The following is a 13,513-nucleotide window of genomic DNA, read 5'->3' as shown; positions in this document are numbered from 1 at the left end:
TTTTAAAATTTTTTTCATTTTGGAGTGCCTTGTTTCTTCAACTGATCTGTGCTATATGATGCACCCCTAAAATCTGTTCACTCTTCCATGAAAGATTTCTTCATTCTGCATTGTGACATCCTGCTGTTCTGCCTGCGTTCTTGTCTAGCCTGTTTTATTCAGTGTTCTTTCCAGACTCCTCCTCTATTATGGATATGTAAATGCTGTCCCATGAACACACTTTGACTCTCTGCTCTCCTCTACTGTGGCAGCAGTTTGGCACATCTTTGTTGGTTCAATAGATGGCTGTATCACTGTGTAGCTGTTAGACATCTTTAACTTCTTACACCCCCATTTGTATAATAGTGGTGTTTATCTCATTGAGTAACTGGATTAAATAACATGCTGTCTCTAATGTTCCAGATCCATCTAGAAAAAGTCTCAAGGCATGGCAGGATACATCTGTGATCCCAGTGCTCAGGAGGCAGAGGCAGGAGGACTGCAAGTCCAAGGCTAACCTGGGCTACCTAGCAAGACCTTTTAAAAAAAAGCAGTAAGAAAGAACAAGCCGGGCGTCTTTAATCTCAACACTCGGGAGGCAGAGGCAGGCGGATTGCTGTGAGTTCGAGACCAGCCTGGTCTACAGAGTGAGTTCCAGGACAGGCTCCAAAACAATACAGAGAAACCCTGTCTCAGGAAACAAAAACAAAACAAAAAAAGAACAGCATTCAAGTTGGAACAAACATAGGTATATGGCTGAGAATCCAGATGTCCTTTAACTTTAATTTGTACTTTTCCTTCTTCCTCAGAAATAAGGTTTTACCCTTAACAATCAAATAACTGCCTTCTTTAGTGCTAGACATACTCATGTGACCAAGTTCTGACCAATAGGAGTGTGGTGGTTTAAATGAAAATAGCCCCCATAGACTCATAGGGAGTGGCATTATTGGAATTGTGGCCTTGTGGGAGTAGGTGTAGTAGTAGAGGAAGTGTGTCACTGGGGGTGGGCTGTGAGGTCCCAGACACTCAAGCCTGGCCTAGTGTCACTCTCTTCCTGCTGCCTGCTGATCTAGATGTAGAACTCAGCTACCTCTCCAGCACTGTATCTGTCTGCATGCCACCATGATGATAATGGACTAAACCACTGTGCTGAGGCTGGGTTTCTCTTGTTTCCACTGATCTGCATACTCTGGGTTAGTTGGCCTGTGGGATTCTGGGCCATTCTCCTGTCTCTACTTCCCATCACACCATTAGTAGTGCTGTTATTATAGATGCAAGCCATGACACCCAGATTTTTTTGTGGGTTCTGCAGATCGCTCACACCTGCAAAGCCATCTAACAACCCATCTTCTCCTCCACATCAGTTGTCTTCCCCGAGGATCCGTATGTGTGAGACAAGCACTCTGTTGCAGAGCTGTACTCCCCACCCACTCAATTACGGTCCTGAGCTTCCTGTCACTCACAGCTGTTTGTTCCTTGCTACCTCAAGAACCGTACTGAAAGGATAAACTATGAAGGCAGCAGCTGTGGTAGCACACACCTGTGATTCCTGAGATGGCAGAAACAGAAGATCAGGGACTCAAGCTCAGCTAACCCAGAGTTCTAATCCTTCCACTTCTACCTTCTAAATGCTCAGGGACATCAGGGATGACCTGGCTCACGAGACTCTTGATTTTTTTCTTTGACAGGGTCTCACCATGTGGCCCTGACTAGCATGGAACTCCCTGTGTAGCCCAGGCTGGCTTTGAATTCACAGAGCTCTGCCTGCTTCTGCCTCTATTGCTGAGATTAAAGGTATTCACCACCATGCCTGGCTTCCTGATGCACTTTTGCCTGGGTTTCTCCGTGAATCCTGCTCAGCAGGACATCCTAAGCTTCTCATTAGCAAGGCTGAAACAACTCTTGCAGCCCTAAGCCCACACATCACTTCAGAAAAGGCCAATGCTTCGTTTCTCTCCGTTCAAACTTTTGAGACCTTTGGTTAATTACTCAGTGAACTGGGCCCTCCTCCACGTGTGTAATTCTCATTCAGTGTATTGTAGGTGGAGGGCTGGAGAAATGACTCAGCCGTTAAAGGCTAGGCTCACAACCAAAAACATAAGAGTTGTAGGTGGGGCGTGTGTGCGCCTTATCTCAGCGGTCCGCCCGAGCCCCCTGAGCACGAACCCTAGTCCCCCGCGCGGCCCCATTTCCACTCTGACAAGATGAAAGAAACGATCATGAACCAGGAAGAACTGGCCAAGCCGCAGGCGCAAATGGGCATTGGTGGGAAAGGGACTGCTCGCCGAAAGAAGGTGGTTCACAGAACAGCCACAGCAGACGATAAAAAACTGCAGTTCTCCTTAAAGAAAGTTAGGGTGAACAATATCTCTGGTATTGAAGAGGTGAACATGTTTACAAACCAAGGAACAGTGATCCATTTTAACAACCCTAAAGTTCAGGCGTCTCTGGCAGCAAACACCTTCACCATTTCAGGCCACGCTGAGACAAAGCAGCTGACAGAAATGCTTCCCAGCATCCTAAACCAGCTTGGAGCAGACAGTCTGGCTAGTTTAAGGAGACTGGCTGAAGCTCTGCCCAAACAATCTGTGGATGGAAAAGCACCACTTGCTACTGGAGAGGATGATGATGATGAAGTCCCAGATCTGGTGGAGAATTTTGATGAGGCTTCTAAGAATGAGGCAAACTGAACTGAGGCGACTTCTAAAGAAGGTGACACTTGCAGAAGTCACCTGTATCATGACTGCTTTTTAAAATTCTTTTGTTTATGGATCTGATAAAATCTAGATCTCTAATATTTTTAAGCCCAAGCCCCCTGGACACTGCAGCTCTTTTCAGTTTTTGCTGAAACACAATTCATTCTTTGCAGCAAATAAAGCTGAAGAAGCCTGGGAATAAAGTTTGGAAAGGGGTTAATAAAATTCTTTGCCTAGTTAAAAAAAAAAAAAAGAGTTGTAGGTGGAAATGGGCTGGAAGCAGCAGCACTGATGTGGTCCCTTAGGCCTAACCTTCAAGAGAGGACAGGAGGAGGAAAACAGGCCACAGGGTGGAAGGTCAATATAAAGTGGGTGGACTGAGACCAGTGCACATCCATTGTCTACCTTCTGTATTCCATAGTTATCATCACCAATGCTACAATGCTACAGCCTGGGTGTCTTCCTCAATAACTCGCCATCCACCTTATCATCAGTCACCAAATCTGTAGCTGCTAGCCCTTTTCTCACTTCTGATTCGTCTTCCCTATGCTTGCTGGCTTAGTGTAGGCATTCATGACATGCTCAGAAGAGCACAGCAGCAGTTGTAACCCGAGTTGCTGCTGTCATGCTGGCGCCCATCCAATCTGCGCTCTGCAAAGCCCCCGAGAGGCTCATCCTCAAGGCAGATCACTTGCTGCTTAATGTTTGCATGGCTTTCAGGAAGAGCTCCAACCCCTTCGCTCGGCACCCGAGTTCCGTACAGCCTGGTTCCCGTCTGTCTGTCTCACTTCTTCCGATTCTCTTCTGTGTTAGCTCTCATGCCATCTGACCACCGCTCCCAGCTTGCTGCTTACAGTTAGTTCCTTGACTCTGCACAGCCAAGTCCCTCAGCCTGGAATGGTGCCAGGACATCCCAGAACAATATTTACCCCCAAGTGAACTCAGATTTGGTGGTTGAGAAATCTTAAAATTCTAATACAGCTGATCTTGAGGTGATAAAACACATCCTTTGAATTATAAATTCTCTGATATTTAAACTGTACCTAAATCTGCCCCCATTTAACAAAGTATATGAATTTAGTCTTCTCTTCAAAGTAGATACTGAAGAAATGATCATTAGGCATCTTAAGCAAGTGTATCCTGAGATGTTTTTAGTCCTCTAAAGCCTTTTAAAACCTCCCACATAAAGGATGAGATGGTACGCTGAAGGAAGTGTCAGTAAACAGACAGTAACATGAATTTTAAAGGGAAAGAGGGCAAACGGTCTAGGAGCAGTCATTTCTGCTTGTTCCTTCATTCTCTCCGAGCAGGGGCCCTGATTACAACAGAGGAACCAGAAACTCACTTTCTGACTCTGAGCAAACAGCGTGGTCCTTGAGTGACTGCTAAGGAACAATCAAGTAACACGGCCACCAAACTGGAATAGCCTATCATATGACTTTTCACCCTAACTGTCCTTCCTTCTATAGAAATGCAATAGAAAATACATAATCTTAAACCCAAGAATATGATTCAGAGGTTGTTTCAATTCCTAAATAGAATATGCTTTCTAAAAAGTTGAAAATAAGGTAGCAATGCGAGAAACGCTTAACACACAAATTAAGAGAAAGATGCAGAAAAATGTACACCATCAGTACGTAAAAAGCACACATGTGAACTGAGGTGGAATACAAAAGCCCCTGCTGGGTAAGTTAGGATGGTGTTCAGTCCTGGCGCCATTCCCACGGGATCTTCTTTGGTACAAGAGACGTTCTGCAGTAGGACTACCGCAGCAGTCCTGGCCACTGCTGATTAGGGGTCGGGAGCACACACCAAACTGTTACTCCATGCCTGGTAATTGCCTCTTAAAATCTCTTCACCCCAGCCCAGGTCTGGAACTGTTCGAGGGGAACAGGAAAAAACCTGTACTTTAACTTTGTCATAATGTTTATTCAATACATACTGGAGGAGGAAGCACCGTGTAAAAGAGAGCCTAATTGCCTCAGTGTGTCTCCCCAAGGAGTTCTACTTAGGTTTTTCTTTGGGTGTGTGTGTGGGGGGGTATTTCAAGACAGAGTTTCTCTGGGTAACTTTGGAGACTGTCCTGGAACTCGCTCTGTAGACCAGTCTGGCCTCAAACTCACAGAGATCCACCTGCCTCTCCTCAGGAGTGTTGGGATTAAAGGTGCGTGTCACCACTGCCCGGCCTGGAATTCTACTTAGTTTCATTTAATGAGAAAAATTAGAAAAGTTGCAGAATATTTTTCCTTTCCAACTTAGTGTAGACAACTAAACTTTTCCACATTTGTAAATTGGACCTCACCCTCAACATAAAACACTGCTTTAATGTCCTGAGAGATCAAAATATTGTTTCAGCTCCCAAAGTCTCTGTTTACAATGTAAATTTATTGATCCTCAAACCTAGGTTTACATTTAAACCTGAACACTGAAAAAAGCAATAGTAAGAGCCAACTAGCAAAGCCTACCATGAGAGGAAAGTATGAGTTAAATCATACCTCCCAGGCTAAACAAAATTCTCACTGGACCTAAATTATTCCCTTTTTGTACTAAGAACTGTATTAGTCTCTCTGCAGGGAGGGGGGAAGGGGGGAGGGCACTGGGCCTGCTTCTTTGCCAAAAATATCTATCTTAATTTGCTCTTGTTTGGTTCTCCTCACCAAAACTGTTTTCTAATTTAGAAACCTAGACAAAGAGAAGAGACACATGGATAATTTCAAAGATCTCCACTCTAGCAAATCCCACCTTCCCTGGGTGTTGGGTGTCCATTGGCCTAAAAGTCAAATCCTGTTATGCAATCATTTTTGAATGACATTTTTTACAAGTATAAATGTTACCTAAATTTATGTCTAATATAGTACTTAACAAGGAACAACTTTTGTATATGGTATATGTGTGTATGGCTGACAATAAGTCCAAAACTGACATTTAATTTTTTTTCTATTTTCAAAACACAGTAGGTGTGCAACAGCCTAATACATGCATTTGCGGCGTTTACTTTTCCCATTTCAAGTTCACCCAAGACAGAGAGTTTGCAACAGTGCAGAGAAATGGAAAATCTTCACAGCGACTGCAGGGCTGGAGAATGAGAAATGTGCAGCCATGCAAAGCCCTGCGGTAGGGAAACGGAAGTAGGTGGCCTATAGGTGACAGAGTGGTAGAGACGCAGGGACATTCAACAATGCACAGCGTGGAAACGGAAAGGTGGAGATGGTTGTGGGATGAACAGGATAAGGGAACCAGTGCTTGAATGATGAGAGAAGCGAATGGAGTTGAAGGCTGAAAGGCAGAAGGTAACTGACTTGATGACCTCGGATGCTGGCGTGATCAAAGGCCTGCAGAGCTTCATCCAGATGCAAGGCTGTGCACGACGAAGCTGGTCCCACAATCCTTTCCCTAGGCCCACGCGCGGGGCACAGTGGTGGCTCCGGGGCCTTTATGACTTTCAGGAACAGTCACCTCCGGATGCTAACTAGAGAGAGAAGCACGCCTCTCCTGGGCGAACCGCGACCCGGCCGGGCACAACGAGCTCACGGGGAGCCGGAAAGATCCGGAATGTGCCGGGAAGAGGGGGTCGGTCCTCTACCTGAGGTAGGCTTAGGGCCGCCACCGGGAATTGTCCTAAGAGAGCAAAAAGTCGGGGTCGCTCAACTACAACCGACCAGTGTTGTCATGACAACGGAGCTCAGCGGGAGACGCGCAAGCGCGTCAGGCTGGAGCCTTGGAGACCGCGCACGCCCTGGGTACTAAAGGCCGTCCTTCCTGTGGTGACTGTAGTTACAGCGCACACCATTGGCCTCCAGGATCTACGAACTACGCCATTGGCTCTGGAGGCAACAGTGACCATAGCAACCGTGTGCTGCGTCTACATAACTTGACATAGGGTTCTAGTTCACGAATTGTTTCCGGTCTAGCTCAATCTATTCTCCTTCTATTTGTTTTTCTATAGGGGACTTAAAAACTGGGCGTGTGGACTCATAATTCCAGCATAAGAGGAAATTGAGTTTGAAGCCAGCTTGTGTTACATAGTAAATTCCAGTGTAACCTGGACTATAGAGTGAAACCTTGCCTAAAGCAAACAAACAAAAAACAAAAAACTAAAAAAAAACAACAAGCTATTAAGGCAGGATGCTATGCATGTCAGCAGTTCTGAATTTGGGCCAGATTCGTCTTAACCACTAGTGTCCTGAGGTAAATTTTGACATTTTCGGACCCAGTCAGTTATTGTGAAAACGCAGAAACTGGGCTTGACCAGAGACCAGAATTACCATGAAGGCTGGAATCCTTAAGAAAATCTAAGCACTTGTTCGGCTTCTTACTTATGTAATGCAAAATAGATATTTTTTTAAAGATTTGATTATGTGCATGTATCTTTGCCTTGATGAGTTTATGTGTACATCATGCATGCCAGAGTTTCTCTGTATTGTTTTGGAGGCCGTCCTGGAACTCGATCTGTAGACCAGGCTGGCCTCAAACTCACAGAGGTCTGCCTGCCTCTGCCTACCGAGTGCTGGGATTAAAGGTGTGCACCACCAACGCCCGGCTGAGTTACTGTCTTTGTGAGACCTCTTATGAGTGCTGGGAACCAATCTTGGTTCAAGAGCATCAAATGCTAGTAACCACAAAGCCACATTTTTAGCGCAGGCTTAACTTAAATCTTCAGATGTTCTTTGCAAGATTCCAAGTGATTGCCAAAGCTGAATTTTGATTTTTTTTTTGAGGCGTTTGCTTTGCTAGCATCCAAAACACCACTTAAACATTTCTTGGTCTTACTGTAGCTGTCAACCTCTTTTGAATCACCTGGATGGCACCCCTATTTTCTGATACAACGATCCCCTCTCTGATCTAAAATGCTCACCACTACCATACCGCGACCAACAGCCCATGTCCATTTGCCAGCTTCAACTTAGGAAAGGTTCCTTGATCCTTCAGTTTAGACCAAATGCCTTTCTGTTTGCCTTTGTTGACTCATGTCCCCTTTTGCAAACACATATACAGATTCCTGGAACTTCTTACTAGGTAAATACTGTTTTCAGAGCAGATTAACAAACTGAAGGAAGAAATAGCAGTGAGTCCATACAATAGGCTGGTGGTTATTTCAGAGCTTAATAAAATAATCCAAAGTGGCTCCCTCCTGAATAATACCTTGAAGACCACCTAGTACTAGTAGCATATAACCCAACATACGAAGATGATTCAGCACCCCAAGGCCACGGGTGTAGAGAGGAAAGCCAATCTTTTACAACACTGCTTTGAAGGTTTTTGCCAACTAGACCTAAGGTTCATCTCAACTGTGTGTTTCAAGAGTCTTTCACTCCTGGCTGCAGCAGTGTTATCCTGTGCTGGAAATCACACTTCTGTGGTGATATATAATTTATGATTTATTAAAGATTGCCTGAGGATTCAGAAAGCAAAGTCAGCGACAATCCACAAAGCCAGGCACACACCTTTAATCCCAGCAGCCAGAAGCTAGGAGGTGGCTTTAATAAACCATAAATATTATCACACACTTCCAAATTTAATTGTTCCTACTCATCTTGCCACCACTGTTTATATTGTAACTAAAACCCACTGAACTGTACTGAACTGTCTCCCCAGTAGGACTTCAGGCTATCCTTCCCAACTCCATGACATGGGTTGTTCTACAAGCCAGGTTTTTGCAGTGATATGGATATACCCAAGGACTGCACTACCATTTTCACCACCAGTCCCTAAACCAAATATTTATGTAGAACACTACCTATTTAACAATGGCATTTTCCAGGCTGGAGAGATGGCTCAGAGGTTAAGAGCACTGCTCTTCCAGAGGTCCTGAGTTCAATTCCCAGCAACCACATGGTGGCTCACAACCATCTATAATTCAATCTTGTGTCCTCTTCTGGTATATAGGCAGAACACCGTGTATGTAATAAATAAATTCTTTTAAAAAATGGCATTTTCCCTCTCCCCCAACTGCTTTCAGAACTATCCTATGGGTCATTTACTGTGTTTTTCTGCACTAGGCATATACTCTTACTCCAAAACAGGAGTGAGAACTTCTCAGGGACTCATGGTCAATGATCTCAGCCTGATCTGCTGAGAAAAACAGTAATTGTATCAACTTACTGAGTGTGATGTGCCAGACACAGGATTGTTGGGGAAGTCTTATGTCAATAAAGCACTGTTGAGCCAATAGGGAACCAAGATAGGAGGGACTAGGAGTCCAGGAGGATTCTGGGAAGGAGAAACACAGGAGAGTCGACATGTAACCGCCATGGGGTAGGAAGCCCGGAACTATTCTCCGGTAAGAGAAATACTTAGATTAACAATTATGGGGTAATTACTTAAGGCAGAGCTAGCCAGTAAGAAACAAGCAAAGGCCAACAGCTTCATAATTAATATAGCCTCCTGTGTGTTTATTTAGGACTGATGCGGCTCTGAAACCAGGCTGGCGGGAAGGCTCCTCTCAAGGAAAAAGCTTCTCTTTACACAGGATATTGCTGGGGCCCCGGCTTTGCTTTAACCCTACACTGTAGATAAGCAACCTGATATTAAGTCAAGTACCCAGGCCCAGTTGGCTAAGCAACTCCCACTCCCACACTCTAACAGGCAGGCTCCTCAGGGCAGAAGAATTCACTTAGCTCCTGCCAGACCCCAGGCGGGTTATCTAACCCAAAGAACAGATCTAAAATATTTGAAAAGTGTTATTTAAGTATGGAATAAATCTAGGACAAGAGGCAAAAAGTAAATGTGATAGATTTGTCGTCTTAGGGAGGTGTCTGTCTTATTCCTGTTTTACTACTTTTTTTTTTTTTTTTTTTTTGGTTTTTCGAGATAGGATTTCTCTGTATTGTTTTGGAGGCTGTCTTGGAACTCGCTCTGTAAACCAGGCTGGTCTTGAACCCAGAGATTCACCTGCCTCTGCCTCCAGAGTGCTGGGATTCAAGGCTTGCACCAACAACGCCCGGCTTTAGTAAAAGTACATTTTTAAAAAGAGACCCAGGTTTGATTCCCAGTACCCACATGGAGGCTCACCACCTCTGGAACTGGAGTTCAGAGAATGTGACTCCCTCTTCTAGTCTCCAAAAGTATAGCATACCCATGGTGCAGACATATATGCAGGCAGAAATGCTCAAACACACAAAATAAAAATAACTAAATCTTAAAAAAAAAAACCCAAAACTCCACCCTTTCCATGTGTCATAGTTTGTGGGCACATACTTTATTGCACTTAATTTTGTACATCCAGTTCCCGAATGAGATGTGTTTATTCAACTTTTAAACCCTCCCAGCTCACAAACCCTGGCACATGGTAGGCACTTGACAAATATCTGATCTTCAGAGCATGAGCATTCATGTACCCACAATCCTTTCATTGTATAGTAGGCCGACATTTAGGTTCAGTCCCCTCTCTGTTCTGCAGAACATGAAATTCCAATCAGCACTGTAAAAAGTGAAAAACAGTTCTTGTCCAATTTCCAAATCAAGATGAGTGTGCCAGTGGTTCAGTCAGAAATAAAACACCAAGTTATTTGCCTGCACATTGTCTCCTCATTGTCTTTATCCTTGGCAAAGGATTCACTTTACTTCTTGTCAGTGTCAAGAACCCTGATTTTCGATGCTAGATGACCATCTCCTTCAGTTTTGTCACATATAAAAGCTGTGTGTCGCGACCGAAGGTCTTCTACTATCTTCTCTTCTATCACCATGCCCTTTGCTATTTCATCCTCTGACAGCAGTAACTTGGTTTCTGAGTCTTTGGTTACAATGACCACAAAGGACTGTATTGACTCAAGGATGTTGGCCACCACCACTTGATGCTGATAAACTTCCAAGGCATTCCGAGCACGATTAATTATGATGGCGGGGTCAGTCTCCAGCTTAAAGGAAACTATAAAAGCTTTGGGAGCCCAATCTTTAACCAGAGGAGAAAGCATTTTTGGCACCATCTTCATTGTTATCTGTATTGGAAAGAGCAAAGTTCAATAGCTAAATATTTATTGGTCAGTGCCTACCAGGAATCTAAGGAATCAGGGACTGAGTTTTGCCTAATTTAAAATGGGATTTCTTGGGACGGTCACCTTTAATCCTAGCACTCAAGGCAGAGGCAGGTGGATCTCTGTGAGTTCTGAGGCCAGCCTCGTCTACAGAGCTAGTTCCAGGACAGGCTCCAAAGCTACACAGAAACCCTGTCTCGAAAAGGAAAACGGAAAAAAGGGGGGGAGTGGGAATTTCTCATTGTGTAACTTCTTAGAGCATACTAATGCCTAAAGACTAGGATGCATATATATATATATGGTTCACAGCACCTAAGTTCAAGGCCTCACATTTACTTTGAACCAGTACTATTCTGTCTGACTGTTACAATTCCTCAAACAGTCCTTTTTATTTTATTAGTGTTACTACTTTTGAAGACAGGATCTTACTATGCAGTCCTGGCTGACCTAGAACTTGGCATATGGACCAGTTTGGCTGCAAGCTCAGATCTGTCTGCTTCTGTCTCCAGAGTGCTGGGATTAAAGGTGTGAGGTGCCACCATGCCCAGTGCTCCCTTTAACTCTTTTAAATACTAAGTCTTTGTATTTTGAACATATTTATCTCCTCTTGTTTTTTTTTTACAAAATCTGAAGATAAATGTAATCCGCTCATGGAAATGTTAGACAAAAGTCCAATAATCCTGGGTTTTATACCTCTCAGTCTAAAATGTCATAAACTGGAGGAGCAGCTACTGGTTTCTATTTACAATTTCTTTTTAATTTGTTAACTAAAAGTATAAATACAACAGTCACAACAGAGCACTGAGGACACATGTGATTAAAGTTCCCGCTCTCTTTCCTAAAACCTTATACAATCAAAGGGTAATACTGAGTCATTCTGTGTATTTTTCAAGATAAATAAAGCATATGGGATAAACTGGAGCTCCTTGGGTTTTTAAAGAGTATGAGGTCTGTTAGCAAGTGTGACAGGAATCCCATACACGCTCCCACTCTCTCTCTCTGTTCTAGGCATTTAGCGGTGTGCACTAGGGATTCCATTCCCCTGCAGAGTGCAAGCAGTGCCAACAACTGCAGTGTATTTTTCTTCATGTCTAGGTACCACACTAGCACTTGACACACAGGAGGTACTCCAAAATGTGTAAGACAACTGTCCCAAGGGTGCCCTTCAAATAGCTTCCTCTATAAACCAATTTATATCATCCAATAGATGTCTATGAATTCCTGCAGGTTCCAAGGCACCAAGTCACCTTAAGTTCTCAGTCACATACCTTTTCCTTATACTACAAAAAACCCTTATTTACCCACTCTACTTCCTACCTCATCTTTCAAAATCCTAGAATATTCTTTAATTTATTTTGAGATAGGGTCTCACTGTGCAGCCCTGGCTGGCTTAAAACTCACTATGTAGACCAGGTTGGCCTTAAAGTCAGAGATCATCTATTGTGGGAGAACTGCAATTAAAGGAATGTGCCATTATGCCCAAACAAAAACTGTTAATTTTTTCATCCACCTTAGTAAGATAAAGTCCAAGTGTCTTAGAAGGAATACAAAGTCCCTCCCCCACCCCCAGGAAAAGGCAAGCTGCCTCTTCAGTCTTACCAAAGCCCTTCATTCACAGAACATTACCCAATTGCAAACTCCAACTTGTAACTCTACTTGGAATGACCTTCCCCACTTTATTATGCCCTCTGCCCATCTGATGAGTCATCTCCAGGAAACCTTGATCCCCCATCTCACTACCCCAAGATCTGACTGCACTTTGTACATACCTCCACTACAGCATTTATCATTCTGATCTGTGATTATGGCTGTTGTCCAGGCCCTCGCTAGACTGGGAGGTCCTTGAAGGGAGGGCTGTGTCTTAGTCATCTCTGAATTCCCAGTGCCTAGCTCATACAGAATGCAGAAAGGCCATCTCCAGATCAAGAGGAAAGTAACCCAAGCCTGGTTATAGGGGGTCAGATCTCTGGAAGAGAGCCCATCACCTGCAGTGGGCCACCAGATGAGTGGATCTTGTGTTCAGGCATTTCGGAGACAGGAATATAGAAATCTGACACTGCCGCAGCCAGGTAAAACATCGCAGAAGAGCCTGTTTAAAACAACAACAACAACAAAACAGAGAGTCTAAGAAATCGGCCAAGGGGATGGGATCGGCTTCTTTTCAACTCGGGTTCCCTGGGTCCGGAGTAAGCAGCAAACATTAAGGAAAAGAGGCTGGAAGAACAGCTCTACCTCCAAGAAAACTTTGGATTCCTTACAGTACAGCCCTCACCTAGTGGGTTGAGTGCCTGGGCCGCAGCCTGCAGCAAATGCAGGTAGTCCGCCAAAGTGGTGAATTCTACGGCCAGAAAGGTGCCGGCAGCAGCTGCCTCTTGGTAGCTCTGCAATGCTGCAGCAAAGCCCGGGAGGGCGTTCTCTTCGGCCTCCAGACTCAGCTTCCCTGATTGGGCTGGGCCAGAAGGTCGCAGGGCCGACAGCCAGGCCTGAGGCGGGAAGCGGTGGGCATAGGGGAAGGCCGAGCGTGCTCGGTACAAGAACAGGACCCCGTAACCCGCAGCCAGGAAGACCTCGACTGACTTCGCCCCGCGTCGCCCGCTGCTGAAGTTGTCCAGAAAGCGCACGGCTCGCGCTTCCAGGGGGACCTTGGTGCCTCCTGACGTGACCAGCACCACCCGCCGGCCCTGCGCGCCCAGCCTGGCCGCAAAGCGAGCCATAACGTCGGCCCAGCGCGCAGCACCCTCGGGCGGCGGCAAGTCTGCAGCCAGGTCCATTTCCGCCATCGGCAAGCGAGACTAGCACGCAGGAACCACTGCGATCCCGGCACGCCGGCCGCCAGCGCCACGCCCCCTTCCGGATACCTGGGCT

The 13,513-nt window shown here is 45.1% G+C and overlaps 3 protein-coding genes across 11 annotated transcripts in view; 1 reads left to right on the top strand and 2 right to left on the bottom strand.

Moving 5' to 3' along the window:
• Ccdc30 (coiled-coil domain containing 30) overlaps positions 1-6,407 on the bottom strand; it is a 90,303-nt gene extending 83,896 nt beyond the window's left edge. For 3 of the 8 annotated variants that reach the window (XM_040756768.1, XM_040756766.1, XM_040756770.1), the window contains exon 1: positions 5,975-6,386. The gene's annotated coding sequence lies outside the window, so the exon portion shown is untranslated. Of the gene's footprint in view, positions 1-5,974 lie in introns of all 8 variants that reach the window. The other 5 variants (XM_005083926.4, XM_013123441.3, XM_040756780.1 and 2 more) reach the window with 4 other exon arrangements.
• On the top strand, positions 2,169-2,913 carry LOC101839333 (transcription factor BTF3-like). The gene has a single exon (XM_040756785.1). The coding sequence runs from the start codon at positions 2,184-2,186 to the stop codon at positions 2,667-2,669; it is 486 nt and encodes a 161-aa protein (XP_040612719.1). The 5' UTR covers positions 2,169-2,183; the 3' UTR covers positions 2,670-2,913.
• A 3,447-nt stretch (positions 6,408-9,854) lies between the features above and the next one.
• Positions 9,855-13,492, bottom strand: Ppcs (phosphopantothenoylcysteine synthetase). 2 transcript variants are annotated; one of them, XM_005088462.4, is made up of 3 exons: positions 12,921-13,492; positions 12,634-12,737; positions 9,855-10,612 (listed from the first exon to the last, which is right to left on the bottom strand). In XM_005088462.4, exons 1-3 carry the CDS (start codon positions 13,426-13,428, stop codon positions 10,235-10,237), a joined length of 990 nt encoding a protein of 329 aa, XP_005088519.1. In that variant the 5' UTR covers positions 13,429-13,492; the 3' UTR covers positions 9,855-10,234. The 2 variants fall into 2 exon arrangements, with proteins under 2 accessions (XP_005088519.1, XP_012982469.1); XM_013127015.3 differs by lacking the exons at positions 12,634-12,737; positions 12,921-13,492 and adding an exon at positions 12,418-12,608.
• Positions 13,493-13,513: the final 21 nt, after the last annotated feature.

The sequence above is a fragment of the Mesocricetus auratus genome, unplaced genomic scaffold, assembly GCF_017639785.1.
Source record: "Mesocricetus auratus isolate SY011 unplaced genomic scaffold, BCM_Maur_2.0 Super-Scaffold_100014, whole genome shotgun sequence".
Classification (NCBI taxonomy): Eukaryota; Metazoa; Chordata; class Mammalia; order Rodentia; family Cricetidae; genus Mesocricetus; species Mesocricetus auratus.
This window is presented reverse-complemented; position numbering and strand designations above follow the sequence as displayed.